The following is a 24,249-nucleotide window of genomic DNA, read 5'->3' on the forward strand; positions in this document are numbered from 1 at the left end:
GAACTCCAGCAAAATGGGGGATGGATGTTGTTGTTATACCGACAACGTTATGTTGTTACTTGTATCGGGTGTCTTCCAAACTCTCCTTGGAATGATAGTTGGAGTTTTCTACCTAACGATTCAGAGTATGACAGATTCCGTGGAGTATGCAGAGAGTGCGATACCGACATATGTCACTGCAGCAGGGGTAAGTTTACGTTTATAAATATCGATTTCTTATCTGTTCTGACAATTTAAATGGATTTTTGAACCAAACAAATCAACACTTTCTTTTCGTGAAAGTGTGCAAATTTACGATTCGTTGTCACACCATTATATTCTATGCTATTCCAGATTTAATGACCGTCAGCATCTTTAAATTTCACTGAGGTTTTAGTAAGTGATCGGAAGAATTGACAAAAGAAATTGTCGTCTGCTCTGACATAGCGCAAAATGCTGATACATTGCTGCCTGTACGCATGGTAGTCACAATAGATCATGATGAGTTAATATTTTTAATTTTTGTAAATGCCATGATAGAAATATCATAATAATTTCCCTGGATATTTACTTTTTTTTTTAAATTTTTAAAAATGAATGAAAAAAATAGACGACATCCCACTTTTTATATTTACTTAAATATTTAACTTGATTCTGTCAATATAATGACATTTGAAACAAAACCAACATCACCTTATTACAGCAAACAGAAGCGAACAAAAAAATTACAAAATTTTAAAATTATTTCTTACTTATCAAATGACATTTTGACATAAATTGACAAGAAAATATTGTATTTTTCGTCTATCTAAAACTGAATGAAAATTTACAGAAAAATGGGAACTTTTGGTTTGATATTGTACTTTTTGTAGTTTTATAAGCAGAAAACTACTATTTTTATAACTCTTTCACTGCCTGATATTTATGACAAATGGATTTTCATTTTTTTTTGAAATATTGGGTGAATATTACTTATTATAACAAAACTTTCATATGAATTGATGAATAAATACTATTGTTTATAATTTGGTTTATAATTTACAGAAACCAAAAATTTATTGGATATTTTTCAAAAGGTAAAATGCAGCCAAAGTATCAAGTGTACTCAGCTATATTGTGCATATTGACTCAGTTTGCATTTGTACATGTTACAACAAAATTAATAACCTTTTCTCAGCAAAATAAATAAATATTAAAAAATAAAGGGTGTTGTTTATGAACATTTTATGAATTTTATTAGTTTTAAATTTTCACATGAATTGATAAGTAAATACTATTTCTTTGATTTATGTCTAAAATTGAATAAATATTTGCTAAATTCTAGTTACAACTAAAATTTTGTCAATTTTTTTTAGAGGGAAAATCAATTAATACCTAAAAGGTCAGTGTAGTCTGCCAACTTGTACATTTTGACTAAAATTGAATGAAAATAGTCAAAACCAAAGATTTTGTGAAATTGTTTGGAGGGAAAATCAGTGTAGTCTGCCTAATTGTGAAATTTGTCTAAAATTTGCTAAATTTTAAGTGAAAATCAAAAATTTTGTCGAATTTTTCAGGGGCAAAATGAATTAGGCTGAAAGGCCAGTGTAGGACAGTCTGCTGCCTTTTGGTGTTATTGTAAATCAGTGAATAATGCAAAAATTAAGTCATTATGAATTATAAATTAGTAATAATCTGCTTCCGTAATCATGAATGGATTATAATTATCATCGATATTCAAAATTTCTGAAATATTAAAATCTGTTTTTCTTCATTATGTAAGATGGATTTTATTGAATTCATATTTGTGGTCAAAATACAAATAATTGATTTATAAATTGTATTTTGAGTTTTCGATAATTATGGAAAAGAATCATTTGGGTGTTCTTTGGAAAAATCAATTTTAACTGACTCAGTGAGAAATTGTTTTCCAAAGATTTTTGAACACAAAAGCAGAAAAATGGGTAATACCATCTGCACTGTTTTATCATTAAATATTATCTGAAATATAATATAATATTAATGATGATGATAAAGAACATTAATAATGCATCTAATATCTGCAAGCATATTTTGCTCAAGGTACAAAAGTGGGAGATTTTGTTTTTTAGAGTTAGAGCATGAGATGGGAGAAATGTGGCTAACTCTAGTGCCAGTTATTACCATTTTGGTGATAAATATTCAGAGTCATCAATTTAAAAAAAATCCTTGCATCCTTGTTCAAGGGACATCAACTTAAAAAGACAATATAAAACTGTTCTTCCAATCTGTAATGGTTGTACATCTGATGAGAAGAAACCAATAACACAGAGACCATATAGAAAAGAACGAAAAACATAACTACTAGACTCTCACTTAGTAAGAGTCACATTTTTTCATATGTAAAAAAAATAATACCTACCCTACCTATGCATAGGGAACACTGCATACTATGGTGATCGGGCCTTCTCTATTTGCGGCCCACACCTTTGGAATGCCCTGCCATCATGTCTTCGTTCTTCTCATACTTTGATTTGATGAGTTTTAAATCTGCCTTGAAATGTCATCTTTTTAGATCTCATTTTATTAACTTTTAACTTTTTTACATTTCAGTCTTTTAATTGTCATTCTGTGTCTTTGTATTTTTGTCCTGTTTCATATCATGTTTATATGTACCTTTAAAATAATTTTATACTTTTGTTCAGTGCATTGAGATTGTTTTAATGAAATGCGCTCTATAAGAAATAAATAAATATTATTATTATTCTAAAATTGAGTATAATCAGAACCACACAATTTTTTTTATTAATAGGATTAATGGCTCTGAAGTCAGTATAAAGTCTGAGTGTTAACACATTTTTTGTACCACTGAATAACAATCACCATATGTTTATTAATTACAATTATGTACAGTGTATTGGAGTGTATTGGAGTAGAAGTTAACTTCTAGTACCAACATCTCATAGTCAGATTTAGCTGGGAAGTGAACTGTTTCAGTTTTCTGATGATTTCCATTGGTCTAAAGACTATACTGTCACATTGTCAATCTGATAAAAAAATCTTCTTTCTACACAGGGGGATATTTACAAATACACAAAATATGAAAATACTACAAGATATGAAAAACAGAATTAACTATTCTTGCCATGGGGTACTGCTAATTTGAATGGAAAGCCATGGACCCCCCCCCCCCCCCCAAGTTTCACTGATATTTTTGCCTAGAACCACAGTTAAAGTCAGACTCTGTATTATTTGCAGGGCATTCAATGATAGATATTTAACTTCTAGTTTCTGTACTGCATAGTCAGATTTAGCTGGGAAGTGAGCTGTTCAAGTTTTCTATTTATTTCCATTGGTGTATAAAGTAAGACATACCATCACATTATAGATATGGTACTCTAATTATGTAGTGAACTTATGAACTAAGTACTGTTATTTTTTAGTCCTGCAACGTATGGAAAACCATGAAAAACCTCCTTGCTTGAAATCAGTTCCCAGGGTTCTCAAACCACACTAAAAACAGGCCAGACTCTGTATTGTTTGCAGGGTATTCACATCTTATCATGTACAACTGAATAGTAATCACCATGTGTTTGATAATTATAATTATATATAGTGTAATTAGAGTGCATTGGAGTTGAATTTAACGTCTAGTTTCTGCATTTCATAGTCAGATTTAGCCGAGAAGTGAACTGTTTCAGTTTTCTAATGATTTCCAAATGTCTAAAGACTACTGTTACGTTATCAATCTGGTTGACTAGATACAGAATTAAGTAGTCAACTTGCCATGAACTAATGCTAAGTTTGAGCCCTGCAATGTGTGGGAAGCTATGGAAAAACTCTGCCAGTTTTACTGATTTTTTGCTTGGAAGCAGTTCCCAGGGTTCTCAAACCACAGTAAATACAGGTCAGACTCTGTATTGTTCGCAGGGTATTCACATCTTATCATGCACCACTGAATAGTAATCACCATGTGTTGTGTATAATTTTTAGATTGACTATATTTGTATTCACTAATCAAGTGTTCACTTGTTTGCCTTTCGAAACGTATAACATTTTAATAATAATAATATTTAATGTGATTATGGATGAATGGATCTATAGGATGCTGACACAGCATGTGTTTTATTTATTCATTGGAATATTCTTTCAGGCTATTTTATACTGCTGTGATATCCGTAAGGAGATTAGCTGGTATTATATAGATAGATACTGTGCATGAGCCAAGGTTCAACAAAAAAATATGGAATATATCACCTGTGATTGTTCTATGTCATGACGACATATGTGTATGTTATGACAACGTGTGTCTACATCACTGATTCTGCTGTGTTCGAAAAATTCAAAATGGCTTTCTCTGATTTTTCTTTGACATTACTATATATGTCAATTTATCGACTGTTATGTCAATTTATCAATTGTTTTGTTTGTGTTTTTACAGCTGATATTGACTGGTATTATGGTGATGTTATTGTTCAAGAAAAGACACAAGATATTGGTATGTTATGTTATACAATAATTCTATTGGTAATAATATTTTCCTAAAATTGAAAAATGTGACTGACATAAGGGGCCTTGTCAATATGAGTCAAATTCGAGTAGGGGACAAAGCTCTTAGAACAAAAACATGTAAAAGAATGTAGCTATGAATGAATATGACAGAATCCCATGGCCTCACAATTGATTTTAGTGCATACAGAAGTTATTTTCACGAGTGATTCGGTTTATTTTGCCGCCGTATTTTCACAAGTGATAGCGCGATGTGTATGTGCTTAAAAACAAGTGAATTTGTTTTCTTATTTTAATCAGGGATTGGTTTTGCATTAGGATCTACTAGTATTTTATCTCAATTTATCTCATTTGCATAGCCAACAGTGAAAACAATTGTTTTATTTCTGACTGTACATCAAAGTACACAGTGGGGGTACATATGTAATAAATACATTTTATTTGGTATAGGCCGCTGGCTTTTACATACAAGACATTCAGAGAACAACAAGTATACAATGATTGCTATCATTTCTAACTTTACACCAGTGTGCCCTCGAATGATAGCCAAAGTGTTGTTGTTGTGTACGACAAAAACTGGCATTTCTTGTGAGTCACCACATAGGAAGAGATAGGGGAACACCAAATTTTGGTGCGTCACTAGAAATTGTGTGCATCAGTGGCATGTCAAATTGGCTAAAGGGCACACTGCTTTAAAGTCAATGACGCTCTTTTGTTGAAAGCGAAAGAAAGAAATTTTGAAAGTTGCCTAATTAAGTGTTCCTTTTCACCAAAAATGAACACCTAATGAAGTTAACGTTGAAATGTAGCAGTCTTGAAAACAATAAAATCAAACTACTGTCCTTAATCTGTTCAGTGTTGTCATCAATTGGTATGGATAATTGATTTCTTTGTGTTATCATTGTCACTTCTTTGGGTCGTCTTCCTGGACATAAAAGAGAGAAATTATATGACAAGTATTCAATTCAAAAACAAGGCCAAATTGGGGAAAAAATGGCGTCATCTTGATAACCTAACTCTGTCTAATTTTTCCTTGCTAACACACTTAACTTATTAATGTTTGGATAAGTCCCTTCCAGAGTATCTGGTAACTGTATCAGTGCTTTTAGTATAGTATAGTGAAGCACTGTATATAAAACTAACATTTTTAAGATGTGAGATTTGATGCTTCTACTAGGGTCGTCAGGAGGTGAGGTCATTCAAAATTACGATCATTTTAGTCGCGTACGTGACAACATTTTTTGCATATTATTCTGCCAGATCGGAGAGAGATTAACACTGAATAATTAAATCATTGCATGCATAGTAGACAGATCGAAACATTATATTTGTTTCCAATTTACCGTTCCAAAGTAACTATTATACTGTCCCAACATTGTCTGTGTCGTGACGAACAATTTCTAGATTTGAGAATGCCTATTGATGGACTCTGGGTTCATACTTAGTAGTGAGATTTCTAGTCGTACTCACAGAGTCAAAATACTGCGAATCGTAACTGTAGTACAGATGTAGAGGAGGCGATCAGGATAAAAACATAAACATGTACCAAGGACAATTCAGGCAAAATAATGAAGGTAAAATAGCAATGAACGATTAGTCGACAACTACATCAGATTTTAATCAGATTGACCTCCGATGATGCTGACGAGACGTTGGCAAAAATTTGGCATTCACTTCCAAGAAACATTTTGACTCTGTGAGTAGAATTGGAAGTCTCATTATTAAGTTTCTAGGTAGACGCAATACTGGCTCAGTAGCTGGCTATAATATTGATTATGAAGTCTGACTCTCCACTGAGTACATTGTTCTTGAGGTGTACGACAATAAAACTGTTATTACTACTTTGTGAGATTTCAATAAAATTTACAGACTTTGAATGATAGTAAATTTACAATGTTTTATGGAGGGAAAGTAAAAGACAATAGAAATATAACAATACAGAGACACAATACAGTTACCAGATTGACAATAACATGAGATTCACTCTGTGAATTACTGTCAGAGTTTGAATTTAACATCATATTTAATACTTAGTATTCAGATTTATATATACACATAATACAGTCGTGATTTTTTCAACTACAGTTTTTTATTGATAATGGTTAGGTCATGAGACATAATGGCTGCCCTAAACCATCTGTCAAATATTGTAAATGAGTTTATGTATGTAGAGAAGGGCTGATAATTTCTATGCTTGGTTTGAATTATTCAAATGAAGTTTCAGCTGCAATGTTTTGTAGTCTAATAGTATATGTCCTGGACTCCTACTACAATAAAATCGAGCCCTGACAGTACAATGCAGAAACAATTTGATATTTGTGTCAATTTCAGTGGTGAATTATAGGTATCAATTGATGGCATTACAAGTAAATTATTGCATGTAATGAATATTTTCAGCAATCATTTACAGCTGTCTGTCAATTTATATACATTTAGACCCTCTAGTTTAGTCTAGATTTGAAAAATGACAGACAGTACAGAATTATTGTATGTAATAACAACAATTAGATGTTATTCCCCATGTTTTTCTTCACTACGAGTGACATAAGGGGCCTTGTCACTATGAGTCGCTATAGACAAATAGTGACAACCTTTAAAAGGGGTCACAAATATTTTCTGGCTGAATTTAGGAAAAATAAAAACATTCGAAAATAACATAAATATACCAGAGCCATGTAATATCAAAGAAAAATCGGGGAAAGTAGTGTCAATTTTATACGTTTTGACTCATATTTCGAATACTGCAGAACCAGTGACGGACATGTAGACACGTGCTGTCTGAAATAGATGCGTGTTGTCATGACGTAAACGACCAGCGTATACATTCCACATTTTGTGTTCAACTTGGCTCGTGCATGGTATAATAATGAATACTTAGTAACCATAGTTTATTCATGAATTCATCTTTTTCTGTTAATTTACGATAAAAATTATCATTAGTTGACTTCTGTGAAAGGCCCACCTCAGATTAGGATTAATATCTAATCTTCAATTCTGGTTCTAGAAAAAGTTAATCCACAAGAAAAGAGTATAATCTCATGTAATCCTTACTAGGTAACACTAATTAATGCGATGACCAAGGATTGAAACATTTCAACGTCCATATTATACACACTTAACATTTACTAGCATAATGTTTTAATTCTTTATTTCACCATATTTATAGTAGATCATATTATGTCACTGCTTTTAATTCATGTCAACCATTGTATTTTATCTCAGTTTACATCAGTGTGCTCTCTAATGACAGCCAAATTTTGTTGTTGTGAGACAAAATGATAAAAAACCGATATTTCTTGTGAGTCACCACATAGTATGAGATAGGTGAACACCAAAGTTTGGTGTGTCACTAGAAATGTGTGTCAGTGGCACATCAAATTGGCTTAGAGGGTACACTCACCACATAGTAAGAGATACAAAAATGTAGGGGAACACCAAAGTTTGGTGTGTCACTAGAAATGTGTGTCAGTGGCGTGTCAAATTGGCTTAGTTAGAGGGCACACTGGTTTACATTCTTACAAGTTTTATGTGGTTTTCTTTTAACTTGTCTTTTATCTGCGAAACTACACCAATTTCCATCGCAAGCTTTTGTGTTTATGTGTGGCAATAAAGTTATTATTATCATGATTATCATAAAGTTTGTGAGTAGTATATCTACTATTTCTGCATCATAACTTTTTGAAAGCTGTCTGCAAACTCATAAATTTTGACAGAACTGACTCAGGAGAATAAAATATTCATTATTATAATATTATAATATTTATAGGTAATAATTAGATAGATAACATAATGATACCATAGTATCAATTGATTTTAGATTACCTGAAGCTCATTAAGTCAACGTATGAATAATTAATTTTCAATTTCTCTAAACCTAGATATTTTTACCACTTGAAAATTTTTACAATTTTACAGTTTTCAAGTAGTTCTTCTCAGAGACTAAGTAGTTCATTTACAAGAAGGCATTTTAGTCACTACTTATTTGTATGTTTTTTTTTACATCGAAATATGTGAAATTAAGTCGTTAGTGAAAAAATTCCAGTTTTACATAATTTTTAATCACAACTGAAATGAGGTTCAGTAGTGCTGTAGGGATCGCCCGGCATCTGTCTGTCTGTCTGTCTGTCTGTCTGTATGTCTGTCTGAGTGTGTGTGTGTGGATGTGTGTGTGTAAGCAACTTAAAGTTAAAAACCGCTGAACCGATTGCCATGATATGTGGTGGGTCCATTACCTTGGGTCTCTAGTTGGGAAATTATTCAAATTAAAATGATCTTATCACCAATTTTTTACTTTTAAATTCAAAATCTAGAATAACAATACAATGGGCTGACAATTATTCACTGTAGACATCAAAATATTTGCTAATGTCATAATGACTTATTTTCGCTTATTTCACTGGAAAACAAAAACACGAAAAAATAAGTAGTGACTAAAATGCCTCTTTGCATATAAACAGTTCACCAAGCTTAAAGTAAATTGTAAAACGTAGTATTTGACAACTAGTTGAAGACAGTAAAATCACAAAATTTTCTTCTATAGTGTTGAAAATATCTAAGTTTACAGAGTGTATGATATGCAATAATTCTGTACTGTATCACATTGGTAACTGTCTATTAGGCCAAAAAGAGAAGAATTGTTTCTGGTCTGCGTGTGCATCACTTAAATACTCCTGCGTCAGTATTTTTGTTTGTGTTTGTCCAGCCCATGCAGTCTGCATATCCGTGGGGAAACACAAAAATAACCCTCCCTACTTCAGTGAAGACAACTGCAGAGCCAATCATGAACAAGCAAATGACATCTGCCCCACATACACACTCTTTCTAAAGTACTAAATAAAAAGAACAGTAACTATCATAAATAGTAGTCTGAGTGACAGGTTTTTTGAGAAATTCGCGTTAATTCAGGTTAGTGAACTGAAACCACCTTGATCAAGTTCTAATAATGGTACAGAAATTAAAAAATTATCAATTTTATGAGTTTTGGGTATCAAGATAAATTGATTCCACCATTAGGTTAAAATCCAATTACTAGTACATTGTATATATGGCCATAAATAATATTGATAATGAATATTTTGTTCTCCTGAGCTTTTGTTTAATTTTATGGGTTTGAAAAATTGATTTTGATTATCATGGATGCAGAAACAATTATATAATACTTCATGTAACTGACTTGATAGAATTTTAGTCCAAGTCAACTTATTGCCATAATTTATACTAAATACTAGAATTATTGCATATTATATTATTATAATAATGGCAATTTTACTAATTAGTGGTACCTGTCTAATGCTATGACAGAACCCTATGAGGCACGAGTGCAAGTGTGGCGTACTCGGAGCATTTGCATGAGTGTTTGTATTGGCTGTACTTTCATCAGCATAACAAGGATAAGTGCAAATACCCCTGAGTACAAGAGTGCCCTCTAACGATAGCCAAATTTTGTTGTTGTGAATGTGAGTCAAAATGAGAAAAACTGGGATTTCTTGCGAGTCACCACATAGTAAGAAATAGGGCGACACCAAATTTTTGTGCATCACTAGAAATTGTGTGCGTCAGTGGCGCGTCAAATTGGCGTAAAGGGGTACACTCACCACATAGTAAGAGATGGGGGAACACCAAATTTTGATGTGTCACTAGAAATTGTGTGTGTCATTGGCGTGTCAAATTGCCCTTCAGGGCACACTGCTGAGTACTTACACCTGCACTCACACTCACACAGAATGGGGTTCTGTTGTATTACGTATGTTTATCCAAAATAACAAATTTTCATACAAATGATCCTGTGCAATCACATGCTTACACGTACAGCGAAGAATTGCACCTTCATTTGCATATCATTTGCATTAATAATGTTTTCGGTAAATTGCACTGCAATGCAAATACCACTAGTGTGCTCATGCAATGGTGCAAATAATATGACAGAACCCCATGACACGCGAGTGCATGCATGGTGTACTCGAGGTATTTGCAGTGTTCTCTGTAACAGTAAGTGTAGTGATTGAAACGGAAGCAGAAAACACTGCAAGTGTGAGTGCAATCTGATTAAAATCCGATGTAGATGTCGGCTAACCATTCATTGCTATTTTACCTTCGTTATTTTGCTTGAATTGACCTTCGTAGTACATGTTTATGTTTTTAGCCTGATCGCAACCTGATTGGCTGTGTGGCTCAGTGAGCAGAAATTCGTTTGTATGGCCACTTCAGATGTAGAGGAGGCGATCACGCTAAAAACGTAAACATGTACTATGAAGGTCAATTCAAGCAAAATAACGAAAGTAAAATAGCAATGAATGATAAGCCGACATCTACAACAGATTTTAAATCTGATTGGCGTGAATGCAAATACCCCAAGTAGCCACACTGGTACTCATGCAGTATGGGGCTCTGTAATTGTTACACTTGTTTATCTGAAAGAACGAATATCCATAAAAATCATTAAAATGGTCCTATGCATTCATGTATGACGAAGGATTACACCTTCATTTGCATATTATTTGCATAATAATGTTTTCGGTAGATTGAACTGCAGTGTAAATACCACTAGTGTGCACACACAATGATGCAAATAATATCTGGTACATAGTGGATGAGTTTGAAAGGGTTAGGATTTCAAAATAATACAGGACAATAGACCTTGATGATTTATACATGATGGACTTGATGAGTTTTGGAAATGAAGATTAATTATGGATGCTTATCTTCATGCCTGAAATATCAATTATTGCTTATATTTAATAATAATGAATATTTTGTTCTCCTGAGTATTGCCACAGTTACTGTCAAAATTCATTAATGTGAAAACATATTTCAAATGTTACGATGTTAATTATAAAGTAATACAGTATCACTTCCAACTTAATAGGGAACTTGCAAACCCGCCATGTTGAATGTTGCATCATGGGAAATGTCATAATAAATACTACTCAAATAGTATTGTAAACAGTAATGTTACATTGTTTTTAACCACAAATAATTAATTCATAGTCACCCTGACCATTGTAGAGGGTTTATTTTATTGGTAGCTCTTGATTAGGTATTACGATAACCACAGAAAATCCCATAGTCCTTTGCATCTGAGCATGCTCAGTCTGGATTGCAAGTTCCCTATTCAGTGAAGAGTATACTCATTCAACCTGGGCAATAATTCTCCGTATCACACCCTGGCACACTTTTGCCCAAATATGGCAAGAGGTGCACTCATCTGTTTACTCAGTGATCTGGCTTTTATTTCCTTCTCAGTTTTTTGTGTTTTTTTTCACTGAAAAATATTGTTTTACTATCAACTTATGTGTTCAAGTCGGGTCTTTCTGCCATGCAACGTCAGTCCACAAAACCCACAATATACCTTAAATGTTAAGATTGTTATTGTATTTAGTAATCCTAGTAATGAGTATTTCACCAAGGATGGGTACATATCAAGTCTCCAATTTTTAAAAAACACTTAATTGTCAAAATGGTAGAGTACGGAACGACTTAATTTTAACACCTGTAATGACTTTAATAATGATTTTTTCCCCCTTAGGTAGCTGAAAGCACTTTATAGGTATTGTTGACAGACAAGTTAAATTGTCAACCAAGTCGATTTTCCCAACATATTGGTCACAAATAATTCATCTGATATATTGTACAGATTTGAAAATATCAGATTTAGAAAAAAAGTCCTAGAGACAAAAATGATAATTTAGATGTCAACTTTTTGAATTTCAGTCGGAGTCAATTAATATTATTATGTATACCTGACAGTGGCAGCCATTGATCTGTATTGCATTTGAAATAAATATATTAATACACATTACAGTAAATAGTATCAAACTCGTAGAAGAGAGTGCTCGATGCTTGGGTAAGCAGGGTAGGAATAGTCAAAGTATTTTGATTATTAATACACATTATGTATTTGTTGCCTGTCCTAAACTTCTGTTCTGAATTTAGCTACACTAGCTACATATTATATACAGTTGGTATAGATATATCTGTCATTCATACCCATTCTAAATTTAGCCACACCATGTGTACATGTATGCCATATTGCCCTCACCTTGTAATTACCAGTATAATTAAGAAACACACCCATTATTGTTTAATTGAAATTCCGCAGTTATTGACGTTATTTTATATAGTGACATATACTTTGCTTCAAGCATTGTACGCAATTCATTGAATAATATATAAATTAATCGTGTCTATTGAAACACTGTCTAGGTATACCGGGGTAGTATAGTGTAGTGTGGTGTGGTGTGGTGTGGTGTAGTGTAGTGTAGTGTGGTGTAGTATGATGTGTTGTTCTGTAGTGTAGTGTGGTGTGGTGTGGTGTGGTGTGGTGTGGTGTAGTGTAGTGTGGTGTGGTGCCGTATGGTAATTTGGCTGTATGGTATGAGACCAGAGCTTAGCTATGCTGGCTCTGTTATGCCAAACATTATGTACTTGTTTTAAATATGGTTCAAATTCATAACTTGTTTTAAATTTGTTACTGTACATAATTTGTCGTTGTCAGTTTTTTGAATCGCTGGTACCCAAATACTATCGATATAAATATTTTCAATTGACTACTAAGATTTGTTACATCAGCATCACTATTAAGTTCAGTTATGTCATGCAACGTATTGACAAAGGACGTCTATGTGTTACCATGACTTTTCTTTTCTGAGGTGACAGCACATTGTATAATAAGGTTAGATATATTTGTCCATTTTCAGATCCTGTTCTAAATTTAGCTGCACCATGTGTTTTCCATGATATAGCGGCCTCCACCCTGTAATTACCAATTTGATCAAGGAACACACCCAATAGTAAATTTAATTAAAATATCATATTTTTTGACAATTTGCACAGTGTGAATATTTTCCCATTTGAAGCATTGTTGAAAATCTATTCAATTTTATACATGTAGGTATGAAAATAATAGATTTCAATAAAAGAAACAGTAAAATTGACATCAAAAGAATTGAAAATCCATTCAATTTTATACATGTAGGTATGAAAATGATTAACTGAATATAACAACAGCAAAAATGACACCAAAAGAATTGACAAATGTGTTTAATTTTCAATCTGTCAACATGTACATTTCAAAGAGATACAGTCATATTGATAAATTGTTTATTCTCTAGCCTACCTGTAGACTTGAACTTGAAGGACTAATGCTATTCCTTCGTAGGACGAGCGAATATTTAAAAAATCAAAATGGCAGTTAAAATAGCTGAAATAGTGTTGTAGCATTAGTCCTTCAAGAATACAGGTAGGTTACTTTCTAGTCTAGTTCCTATACAATGTGAGTTATGGTTACTATCATCTGTACTCACTATGTCTAGTCAGAGCCGAACATTTTACCGTTAATCTGGCTAAACCCCATGCTGGGTGAAGGGTGAACGGTGCATGTCAGTAGTAATCCGTCACAAATTGACAGGCAGTTGTAATTGGTTTACAAAATTTAGACAATTGCTTCATTAATATATATTCAATTAGTACAGTTAGTTGTAGTGAATTAAAATCATGCGGGGATGCGATAACGTCATCACGTTTATATGAACTATGTCGGGTGTAGCACAGATTTCTGTGCTAGAGTAACGACTTTGACTAGACGTAGTGAGTGGAGATGATCATGGTAATCGTAACCCGTATTATATAGGAACTAGACTAACCTTTCTCTGAACCTGTTCTAAATTTAGCCACACCATCCATGTCACACTGTGCTCCACATTGCCTCCACCCTGTGATAACCAATATGATCAAAGAACACACCCAATACTGTTGAATTGAAATTCCTAATGTGACATTTAGGTGACATTTTTTGGTAAACTTAAGCCCAAAGTGTGACAATTTCCCCACAAGCATTGGTGACAACCGATTAATTGTGTAGATGTGAAAATGCTAGATTGAAACAAAAGATTCTAAAATTAAACAAAAAAGGTGACATTTATACAAAAAATGCATACTAGAAATAATTGGCAATTTTGTGCATTGACGTTATGAAGAATTTTAGTGTAGTCAACAAATATACATTTCATACAAATCATATATACACAGTCAAGGTCTCCCATTAAAGTGGTCATATGGATGAGGATTGGGTATTTATTTTGGATTTTTTATTTATAAAACAAGTTATGATGGCTTCCTACTTGAAAAATCAATATAAAAGAACATAGACCAAGTCTTTGTTTATAATTCAATGCATTGTAAAAAGCTAAAAAAATGTGGAAATTTTTTTGTTATTGTACGTACAAACATTTTTCACATATATTAATTTTTTGCAATGTATTCAGTTACAAAAAAGGACTTGGTCAATGTAGTTTCACATTAATTTTTCAAGTAGAAAGCCATGATAAAATTATTTGATAAATTAAATATCCAAAATTAATACCCAATCCTCATCTATATAACCACTTTAACCAAAAAATACCTTCATTGCATTTACTCTAGAATGTCTACCATGTAATTACCAATATAATCAAGGGACAAACACAATGATAAATTTAATTGAAATTCCATATATCATGACCATCTGGTTATTAAAACCATACATATATTGTCATTTCTTGTTAAAGTGGCCATATGGATGAGAATTTGGTATTTATTTTGGATTTTTATTTGATAAAACAGCTTCACTATGTATTTCTACTTGAAAAAATAAAGCGAAAGAACATATACCAAGTCCATGTTCATAACTCAATACATTGCAAAAAGATGTAAAAAGTGTAAAAAGTTTGTTATTGTACGTACAATAACAAACATTTTACACATTGTTTAGTGTTTTGCTGTTTATTGAGATGTGAACATGGACTTGGTATATGTTATTTCACATTATTATTTCAAGTAGAAAAACTTAGTGAAGCTGTTTTATCAAATAAAAATCCAAATTAAATACCAAATTCTCATCCATATGGCCACTTTAATTAACAAAGTAGGAATAATGTAAAACATTGGTGACAGTCCATTTATAGATTCATAGGTTTATTCTGTCTTTAATTTAGGTATATCTGGCCTCTACTGTCAGCTCTGTGCTAACTTAGTCAACATTTTGCAATTTTACAGTCTTCAGCTAGTTCTCAAAGACCAATATTCTCTAATTACCAGACTGGTACATTGTGTTCATGTACAAGAAGGGACTTTTATTAGTCAATACTTATTTTTGCATTTTTGTTTTCCAATGAAATTAGCAGTCAAAATTAGTGAAAATTTCCAGGTTCACAGTATGCATATACACATGTATGTCTGTCCGTAACTCCAGTTCTAAATTTAGTCACACAGTGTGTTCACCATATTGTCCCTCACACTGTAATTTACAATAATTATATTATAAGGCATAGAAAAATAAATTGTTTGGATCCAGTTACCCGACCACACCTAGTTTTTCACTGCCGACCCTAAACTTTTTCGAGAAAAAAATAATAAAATCATGAAAATTGTGAAGTCTCGCCAGAAATAGTGGATGTAGAAACTGACATCAACTAACAAAAAGACAAAATAAAACTGTTCTTCCAATCTGTATTGGTTGTACATCTGATGAAAAGAAATAAATAACACAGAGACCATTTGGAAAACACATAACTACCTGGCCAAGACACTCATACCAGAAAAAATAAATAAAATAAAATCAATAAAAAAAAATCTACCTATTCCACCTATTCTAAAATTGAGTGCAATCGGAACTACACAATTTTTTTTTTCTATTTGGCCTAATCAAGGGACTCACCTAATATTTGATTGATACTACGCCATACACGTATATAAATATGAGTCATTGGGGTGGTTCAGTTAAATCGTACGGTGTTGACATTGTTAGTAAGATCCATGACAGTTTCTGTATTTCTGGGTTTTTTTTCTTTTCTTGTTATTTTAATGTTTTGTGATTTCCTAGCACATAGGGATGGATATCAATTATCATAGTGGTATTGTACTGGCCTGAATATGGTCAGGTATAAAATTAGAGATTAAAGGATGTCACCATGGTGATCATACAGGGATGGACTATACTGGTAGTACAAATGTAGTACTGTACTGGCCTGAATATGGTCAGGTATAAAATTAGAGATTAAAAGATGTCACCATGGTGATCACACAGGGATGGACTATACTGGTAGTAGTACACTGGCCTGAATATGTTAAAATTAAAGATTAAAAGACGTCACCATGGTGATCATACAGGGATGGACTATACTGGTACTAGTACTGTACTGGCCTAAATATGTTAAAATTAAAGATTAAAAGACGTCACCATGGTGATCATACAGGGATGGACTATACTGGTAGTTACACTCTACTGGCCTGAATATGTTCAGTGATAAACTTAGCGCTTAAAAGACATCACCATGGTGATCCAGTTTTATATATATACCGTATACCAAATAAGTCAATGAATGTTAGGTTTGTATCAATCTGATTAAAATCTGATGTTAGATAGGCTGGTTTTCCTGCAAGGCGTTCGTCCAGGAAAATAAAAAACTAACGTAAAAGACGCAATAACGATGGAATAAAGGTAAATACAGGAAAACCAGCCTATCTAACATCAGATTTTAATCAGATTGGGTTTGTATAAACTATAATATGTAATGTTCAATTATTCTGACTGTCCTTTAGTAAGGTTTTTTATGAAGGACCAGAATGAAATTAGGTTCTTAACTTTTTGATATTATCCTCAACAAACATAAACTTATATTTATATGTTTATTTGCCAAATCAATCAATCAATCAATCAATCAATCAATCAATCAATCAATCAATCAATCAATCAATCTATCATGTGCATGGTATAATACATCTGTGTAATATATTCGAAAACAAAACATGTATTGATGTCAATGGTATCACATGTAGCTATTGATAAATTTACATTAGTTGAACTCATAAACAGGGTTGCTATAAATAACACAGACTGTCACAGCTAAACAATGGATAGTTTACAAGGGTGTGGTTATATTTTCATTCTCAGATGGTGTCTTTATATGTCTGACATTGTGTATGTTGATAATAAAACATAGTGTGAGTCACAGTAAATTTTGTCAGATATGTTGAGTAATAGATATTTAGGTTGTGTTAAAAGGGTGTGGTTTGTAACAGTCTCAGTCAGATGATGATGATGGTGTGTGTGTGTGTGTGTGTGTGTGTGTGTGTGTGTGTGTGTGTGTGTGTGTGTGTGTCTGTCTGTGTGTGTGTCTGTGTGTGTGTCTGTCTGTCTGTGTCTGTCTGTGTGTGTCGGTGTGTGTGTGTATCTGTCTGTGTGTCTGTGTGTGTATCTGTCTGTGTGTGTGTCTGTGTGTGTGTTGACAATAAAACTCATAGTATAGTGTGAATCACACTGTAAATGTTATCAGAAATGTAGTGTGACATTCACTTTCGTATAAACCTTATTTTGTTATTTTGTTAACTCTTATTAATCTAGTTTATATATTTATTAGTTTGTTTTAACACCAAACAATTTATTGCAAAAAATCCTATGAAGAAATGTTGTGTTCTTAACGGATGCAATAAAGATTTTTTCTATTTTGGGAATGGGTGTGCTTTGTTAGTCTCAGGGAATGCTATATACAACTGCTGACATCAAACTGTGGATGAACGGAACCTGTTCCAAACAGGGAAAGTAAAGAAATGAATTGGATTGATATCACTTGATACAGTGGGAACAGCAGAGATTTGTATTACACACCATGGTTTGATAAGAACAGTTTTATGGCCTCTTTATGTGTACATGAAATGCCAGGGAATTGGAAATGTATTTGTGAATCTGAACTCCTATGCAAAGTGGTCATAAAAAGGCCATACACATGTTCTTATCAAATGATGGTATGTACATGTAATACAAGTCTCTGTACTTCAAACATATGCTGTGCCAAGTGTTATTAATCCAATTCATTTGTTTACTTTCCCTGTTTGTAACAGGTTCCGTTCGTCCACGGTCTAATGTCGGCAGTTGTAATCATGCAGATCCCAGCCTACTTATTTTCTAAAAAATGTCTCCATTTTTGTTTACACAGGTCCTGATTACACTGTTTCTGACCATAGCCTGTATATTTTTCTGTGTGTGTTCAACAATTCTTGTATCGTTGCAAGTGATTCCATTTCTAGAGAGTTTAACACACTGTGTAAGTCGACCTATAGTGTTAGAATGCCAATGTTACATCATTGAAAACGTGGCTGGTTTGCAAAACTCAACATCAAATATCATCGATGTTGGTGGTAAGTAAACATTTTTTATGCTGTAAGAAAACTGTGAACCAATTAACTGAATACATGTGTGGTGTTTAATTGCATTGGTGCAATAAGCTCATATCTGCTATAACCAATTGTATAGGACCAATTGTATATCAGATATGTGACAAATTAGCCTTTCAAAAATTTGCCATAGTGGTGCTCTACTTCCTGTCTGTATGTACCTTGGGGGTATACATGGTATACTAGGTTACTAAGTTAATCATAGAGCACTGCTGCTTTCTTCAATGTCTGAACAATATGAAAAACATCCCTGGTTTACACTTCTACAGAATACCAAAGCTTTAAGAAATGGTACTATGAGGTGATGATAACCCCAATTTGAGTGAGGGCGCTATATTCTCAATTTCCTGTACTTGCAGTCTGAAATGGCCTATTCACTTTGAAGGCACTGCTTGCTATCCATCAAGATTTAACCACTCAGTATTTTCAAATATCACTTCTGATACTAAACCAATCAAATGAAATCCCCCTCCCTCTCCCCCCTCCCCCACAAGCTGGTACATTATACCTTAAACTTGTGTACTGTTGTCATGGGATACGTTACACAATCACACTAAAATACAATTCTAGCTGTCAGTGTGTTATGTCAAATTTGTTTATTTATTATTTTCAATTTCTTTTACAGAAAGTAAACAATTCACATTCTATGGAACCAAGAGTTGTGACTTCATTACTACTACAATTATAGATATATTATACACAGAATCTGTTATCTACTCAGTTGGTGCATTGACAGCCATTATGGCTATGGTTATCTGTATTCTACTACTGTGTGGAGAACGTCATCCAGGTAAACGTCTGGTAAGTCAAATAGATCAGTTGTGCTTCAGTGCCATTGGCGGTATCAGACATTTAAACAGACAGTCTGTCATGGTCTTGTCATTTTCATTTGTGTAAAAAAAAACCAAAAAACCCAGACAGTCTGTTAGTGAGAAAACTTGAATCTCAATTTATAAATTATGGGTGCAACATTCCTTTAATTAAAAGATTTATACATCATCACCTTGGTATCAATAATTACCCCCCTCTCACCCCCACCTCCTTGTTCTGGCCACTTTATGAGAGCATAAAAGGATAATCTCGATATCATAATTTCTGAAAATTAATATTTTGTATTTATTTCTTGAAATTAGAGAGATGGAGATTTTGATGTGTTAACTGATGATAGAAGTACAACAACATCTATAGCTGCTAGGAGATCATTTAGTAGAAGAATTCTTATACCAGGTATGTTACACGATATTATCACTTACCACCACATAGCAGAGTTTTCACATAGTTTAGTAGAAGAATTCTTATACCAGGTATGTTACACAACATTACATGATGCACAAACAAAGTTGAACAAAAAATATGGAATATATACACTGGTCATTCTATGTCACAAAAATGCATGTCTATGTCACGGCAATATGTGTCTACATCACTGGTACTGCTGTGTTCGAAATATGAGTTAAACGTTCAGAATTGCCATTACTTTCCCTGATTTTTCTTTGATATTACTGGCGCTGGTATAATTATTTTATTTTCCAATGTTTTTCTTCATTCAGCCGGAAAATACTCATGACCTAAGGGTTGTCACTACTTGTCTAGCAACTTGTATTGACAAAAAAATTCCCCCTCCCCCAAAAAAATCTACCTACCCCACCTATTCTAAAATTGAGCGTAATCGGAACCACACAATTTTTTTAGGCCGAAGCATCTTCTGAGGCAGCCACTCTGCGAGCACTAATTTATAGGTATCCATACTTACTTCGTAGACAAATATGCAAATTGAATCATGAATATTAATAACTAGATTCCTGTTGTTATTTCAGGTCATTCATACACACTCGGTAGCCGACAAAGTCAGAATTTTTTACGCCCGCCATACGCCAGTTATTTACAAGATGAAGACCATATGTATCTATTGTCTGCTATGAATGGGAACAACAATAGAAACCCCGATATTACGACGCACCGTCCAACATCTACCATGACAACATCACTAGGTCAAAGTTCAGAAGTCACAGTGTCACAGGCTGGGTCATCAATGCGTGGTTCAACGCACAGGTCAGGTATCAGTTCCGTAAATGATAGAAGTACTTCGCGGAGAATTCCTAGCGTTAGTCAGGACGCAACAAGACGCAGTTCGTCACGAGCGCAAAGACAGTCAGGTTCTCAAAATCCACACAACTCGAACACAGCAAATTTCAGTGCCATGGTCGGTCTGCATGATCTTCAGAGCGGACGGCAACAACCACGCAGAATAACGAGTCAGACGCGAACTGATGCTGTGCAGAGACAACGATCGACAGCAAATGGAAGCGTAGGAAATGGACACGCGATGAGAGAAGGCTATGTACAAGGATACGATGGAAACGTTGTACCTGTATATGCAATACCAGGAAGTAATGAAGTATTCGTTAATTTGCGCGATTTACAGTCGGTTCAGATGCCATATGTTAGCCCGTATGACTTTCCTCCAACCTATGCAGACACTCATCAAGTAGATGATCCACCTCCGTACTCGTCGCCAGTACGTCAAAGAGCTGCTGGACAGCGTAATGCCACGGAAACCAGTCACCATGGTAACCAAACAAGAAATTCAAACACAACACCTCTGAGACAACAGGATACCACAGTCACGAATAACCATGGTAACCAAACACATTCTAACACGTCACTCTCAAGACAGCAGAATAATACAACAACAAGAAGTTCTAACACTTCATCACTTCCAAGACAGCATGATTCCACGGTAACGAGTCACCATGGTAACCATACAAGAAGTTTAAGCTCAAGTCTTCCAAGTGCAGTGCCGTTGGTTGATAGCGTATTTTACATGTCAAATAATGGCCAGAATAACTTGAGTGGCAATGCACTAAACACAGACAGTATAGGTGGACAAAATTATTTGAGAAATATTACAGAGGATGGCATGGCAGAGTCATAGCATTGTGTACAACTCAAACAGTAAAGATAAATACTACAGCAGTGGTGCAGGGATGTGTGAAACTGCAACAGTGCTGCAGCAAAAGTTAGATACTACAGCAATGGTGTGGTGAAGTGAGGAACTGCAACAGTGTTGCAGCACAAAAAAAGCTAGGTATTACCGGTACAGCAGTGGTGCAGCAATGTGTGAGAAACTGCAACAGTGGTGCAGCAAAAAAAAGTTAGATACTACAGCAGTGGTGCAGCAAATGTGTGAAACTGCAACATTGGTGCAGCAAAGGTTTGAAACTACAGCAGTGGTGCTGTAAAATATTGAACTGTAGCACACGTACCACAACAATACAGTTATAATAGATACTACAGCATTGATGTAGTGAAGTGTGAAACTGCAACAGTGGTGTCTTAAAAGTTAGATACTACAGCAGTGGTGCAGTTAAGTGGAACTGCAGTAGTGATGCAGCTTCCAAGAAATATTGCAGAACAGCATCAGTGTCGCCACAAAGTGAGGCAGGACTACAGCAGTGTTGCAGCATAAAAGTTACCCAATGGTGCATTACTGTTATTTCATATTTGAAATTTCAGAAATTATTGAGCATCTACTGCATCAGTACATATATTGCAGATAATTACCTTCTACACTTGTGTTGCAGCAAATATTTCTTTCAACTGATACAGCAGAAATACTGCAACACACAGTCAACCAACTGCTGTAGTACCATGGTAACCATGGCAACTTAAACCTGATCTCCTGAGAGTGCAATATTGATTCGGTTTATTGGTTTTCAGTTGTTGATTAAAAATGTACAGTGTGCTAAAGTATTATTAATGAAAGACATGTAGGAATTTTTTTTTTTTTTTTTTTAAATGAGTAGATAGTTTATTTATTACTTGACATAACTCGTAACACTTGCCAAGTTGTGATGTTCAACTCAAAAGTAAAAAACAAAATGACATTCCATATGTACTAAGCATTACTTGCACAGATACTTGTCCTTATAAAGTAATAGTATTTGCATTGCAGTGCAACACTGACAAGATTATTGCATAGCTATATGTAAATTATATGCAAATGAGGCCAGTCATTCCTTGCATATAGAATTGTCTGATCACATGATACTATTGTTTAAAAAAATGCTTTTTCAGATAAACATATGTAATAAGGACAGAACACAATCAGTCTCAATCTGCTACTATGCCATCTATTGGCAGCAAATGGAGATTGCTAAAGGTTCACTTTCGTAAACGTTTTAAGTATTTGTAGTTATGTGAAATTGGTTTAAAATATTTTTCAGAGTTTTTTTACTGTTAATTTTGTTTGTATGTAAATTTGTATCATATCACTTCTATGCAGAGTATTCAAAATTAAAAAAAAATATCTTCCATGTTATTGGACTGTAAGGTACGCCGTGACAGGGCGCCCTCACACATCGGTCAACCTCTTTCATAGAGAATGGCCAGTGAGGGCGGTATGACATGATGTATCTTGCTGTCTACTAAGTTATGCATTCCAATTAAGCATTAGCTTAGAGCTTTCATTGGTTGATTTTGACCGTGTTTTCTCAATTCATGCTCAGAAAAATGACAAAAAGTTCAGTATCAAACCTAAAATTAGATTGACTTATACAAGTTATAACTCGTAAGCAATTCAAAGTTTTGTTTTTAGCATTGAGCTTTCGACCTGTCGTGCTTGGTCAACGATCCTCATCGGATCGGAATGACAAATTCCATATTTATAGCTGACCTCTAGGTGGCGGTGTAATCTGTCTGGGTTGATGATTCTCATCAGAATGATAAATTCCATATTTATATCTGACCTCTAGGTGGCGGTGTAATCTGGGTTGACAATTCTCATCAGAATGATAAATTCCATATTTTTATCTGACCTCTGGGTGGCGGTGTAATCTGGGTTGACAATTCTCATCAGAATGATAAATTCCATATTTATAGTTCAGCTCTAGGTGGCGGTGTAATCTGGGTTGACGATTCTAATCAGAATGATAAATTCCATATTTATAGCTGACCACTAGGTGGCGGTGTAATCTGGGTTGACAATTCTCATCAGAATGATAAATTCCATATTTATAGCTGACCACTAGGTGGCGGTGTAATCTGGGTTGATGATTCTAATCAGAATGATAAATTCCATATTTATAGCTGACCTCTAGGTGGCGGTGTAATCTGGGTTGACGATTCTAATCAGAATGATAAATTCCATGGTTACATGTTACAGTTGATGAACTACGTGATGAACAGCTGTTGAACATTTTTGGCCAATTTATTAATTTTTTACACCATGTACAGATGCTACTGATGATACCATCTGTGGATCAGCAGACAGATTTGAAAACCCAGGAACTTCATTCTCGCATGCCAGAGTTATATTTTCTAAGAGGCTTGTTAAGAACGTTGCCGTAAAGCAGGCTGTGGTTTGCGACAATGAGGATCTTTTGTCATGCTTTCTATGTAACTTCCTCAAATCTGAAATATTGACTCAGTTTTGTGTTAGGCATGTGTTAAGAAATAAAGTTTAGATCAACCAGCCAATGTTCTAAGCTATAATTAAGAGTATACATTTTCTATCCTGTCTCCAAGTAAGGATGTTAAAGTGACCATGGATGGGGATTGAGTATTTATTTTGAATTTTGAATTTATAAAACTATT

At 34.0% G+C, this 24,249-nt stretch overlaps 1 protein-coding gene across 1 annotated transcript; it reads left to right on the forward strand.

Moving 5' to 3' along the window:
* The first annotated feature begins 13 nt into the window (after positions 1 to 13).
* LOC144450008 (uncharacterized) lies at positions 14 to 22,134 on the forward strand. The gene is made up of 6 exons (XM_078140575.1): positions 14 to 187; positions 4,379 to 4,435; positions 18,417 to 18,618; positions 19,280 to 19,455; positions 19,788 to 19,881; positions 20,472 to 22,134. Exons 1-6 carry the CDS (start codon positions 14 to 16, stop codon positions 21,587 to 21,589), a joined length of 1,821 nt encoding a protein of 606 aa, XP_077996701.1. The 3' UTR covers positions 21,590 to 22,134.
* The last annotated feature ends 2,115 nt before the right edge of the window (positions 22,135 to 24,249 follow it).

Source organism: Glandiceps talaboti, chromosome 19 (genome assembly GCF_964340395.1).
Source record: "Glandiceps talaboti chromosome 19, keGlaTala1.1, whole genome shotgun sequence".
NCBI classification, from domain to species: Eukaryota; Metazoa; Hemichordata; class Enteropneusta; family Spengelidae; genus Glandiceps; species Glandiceps talaboti.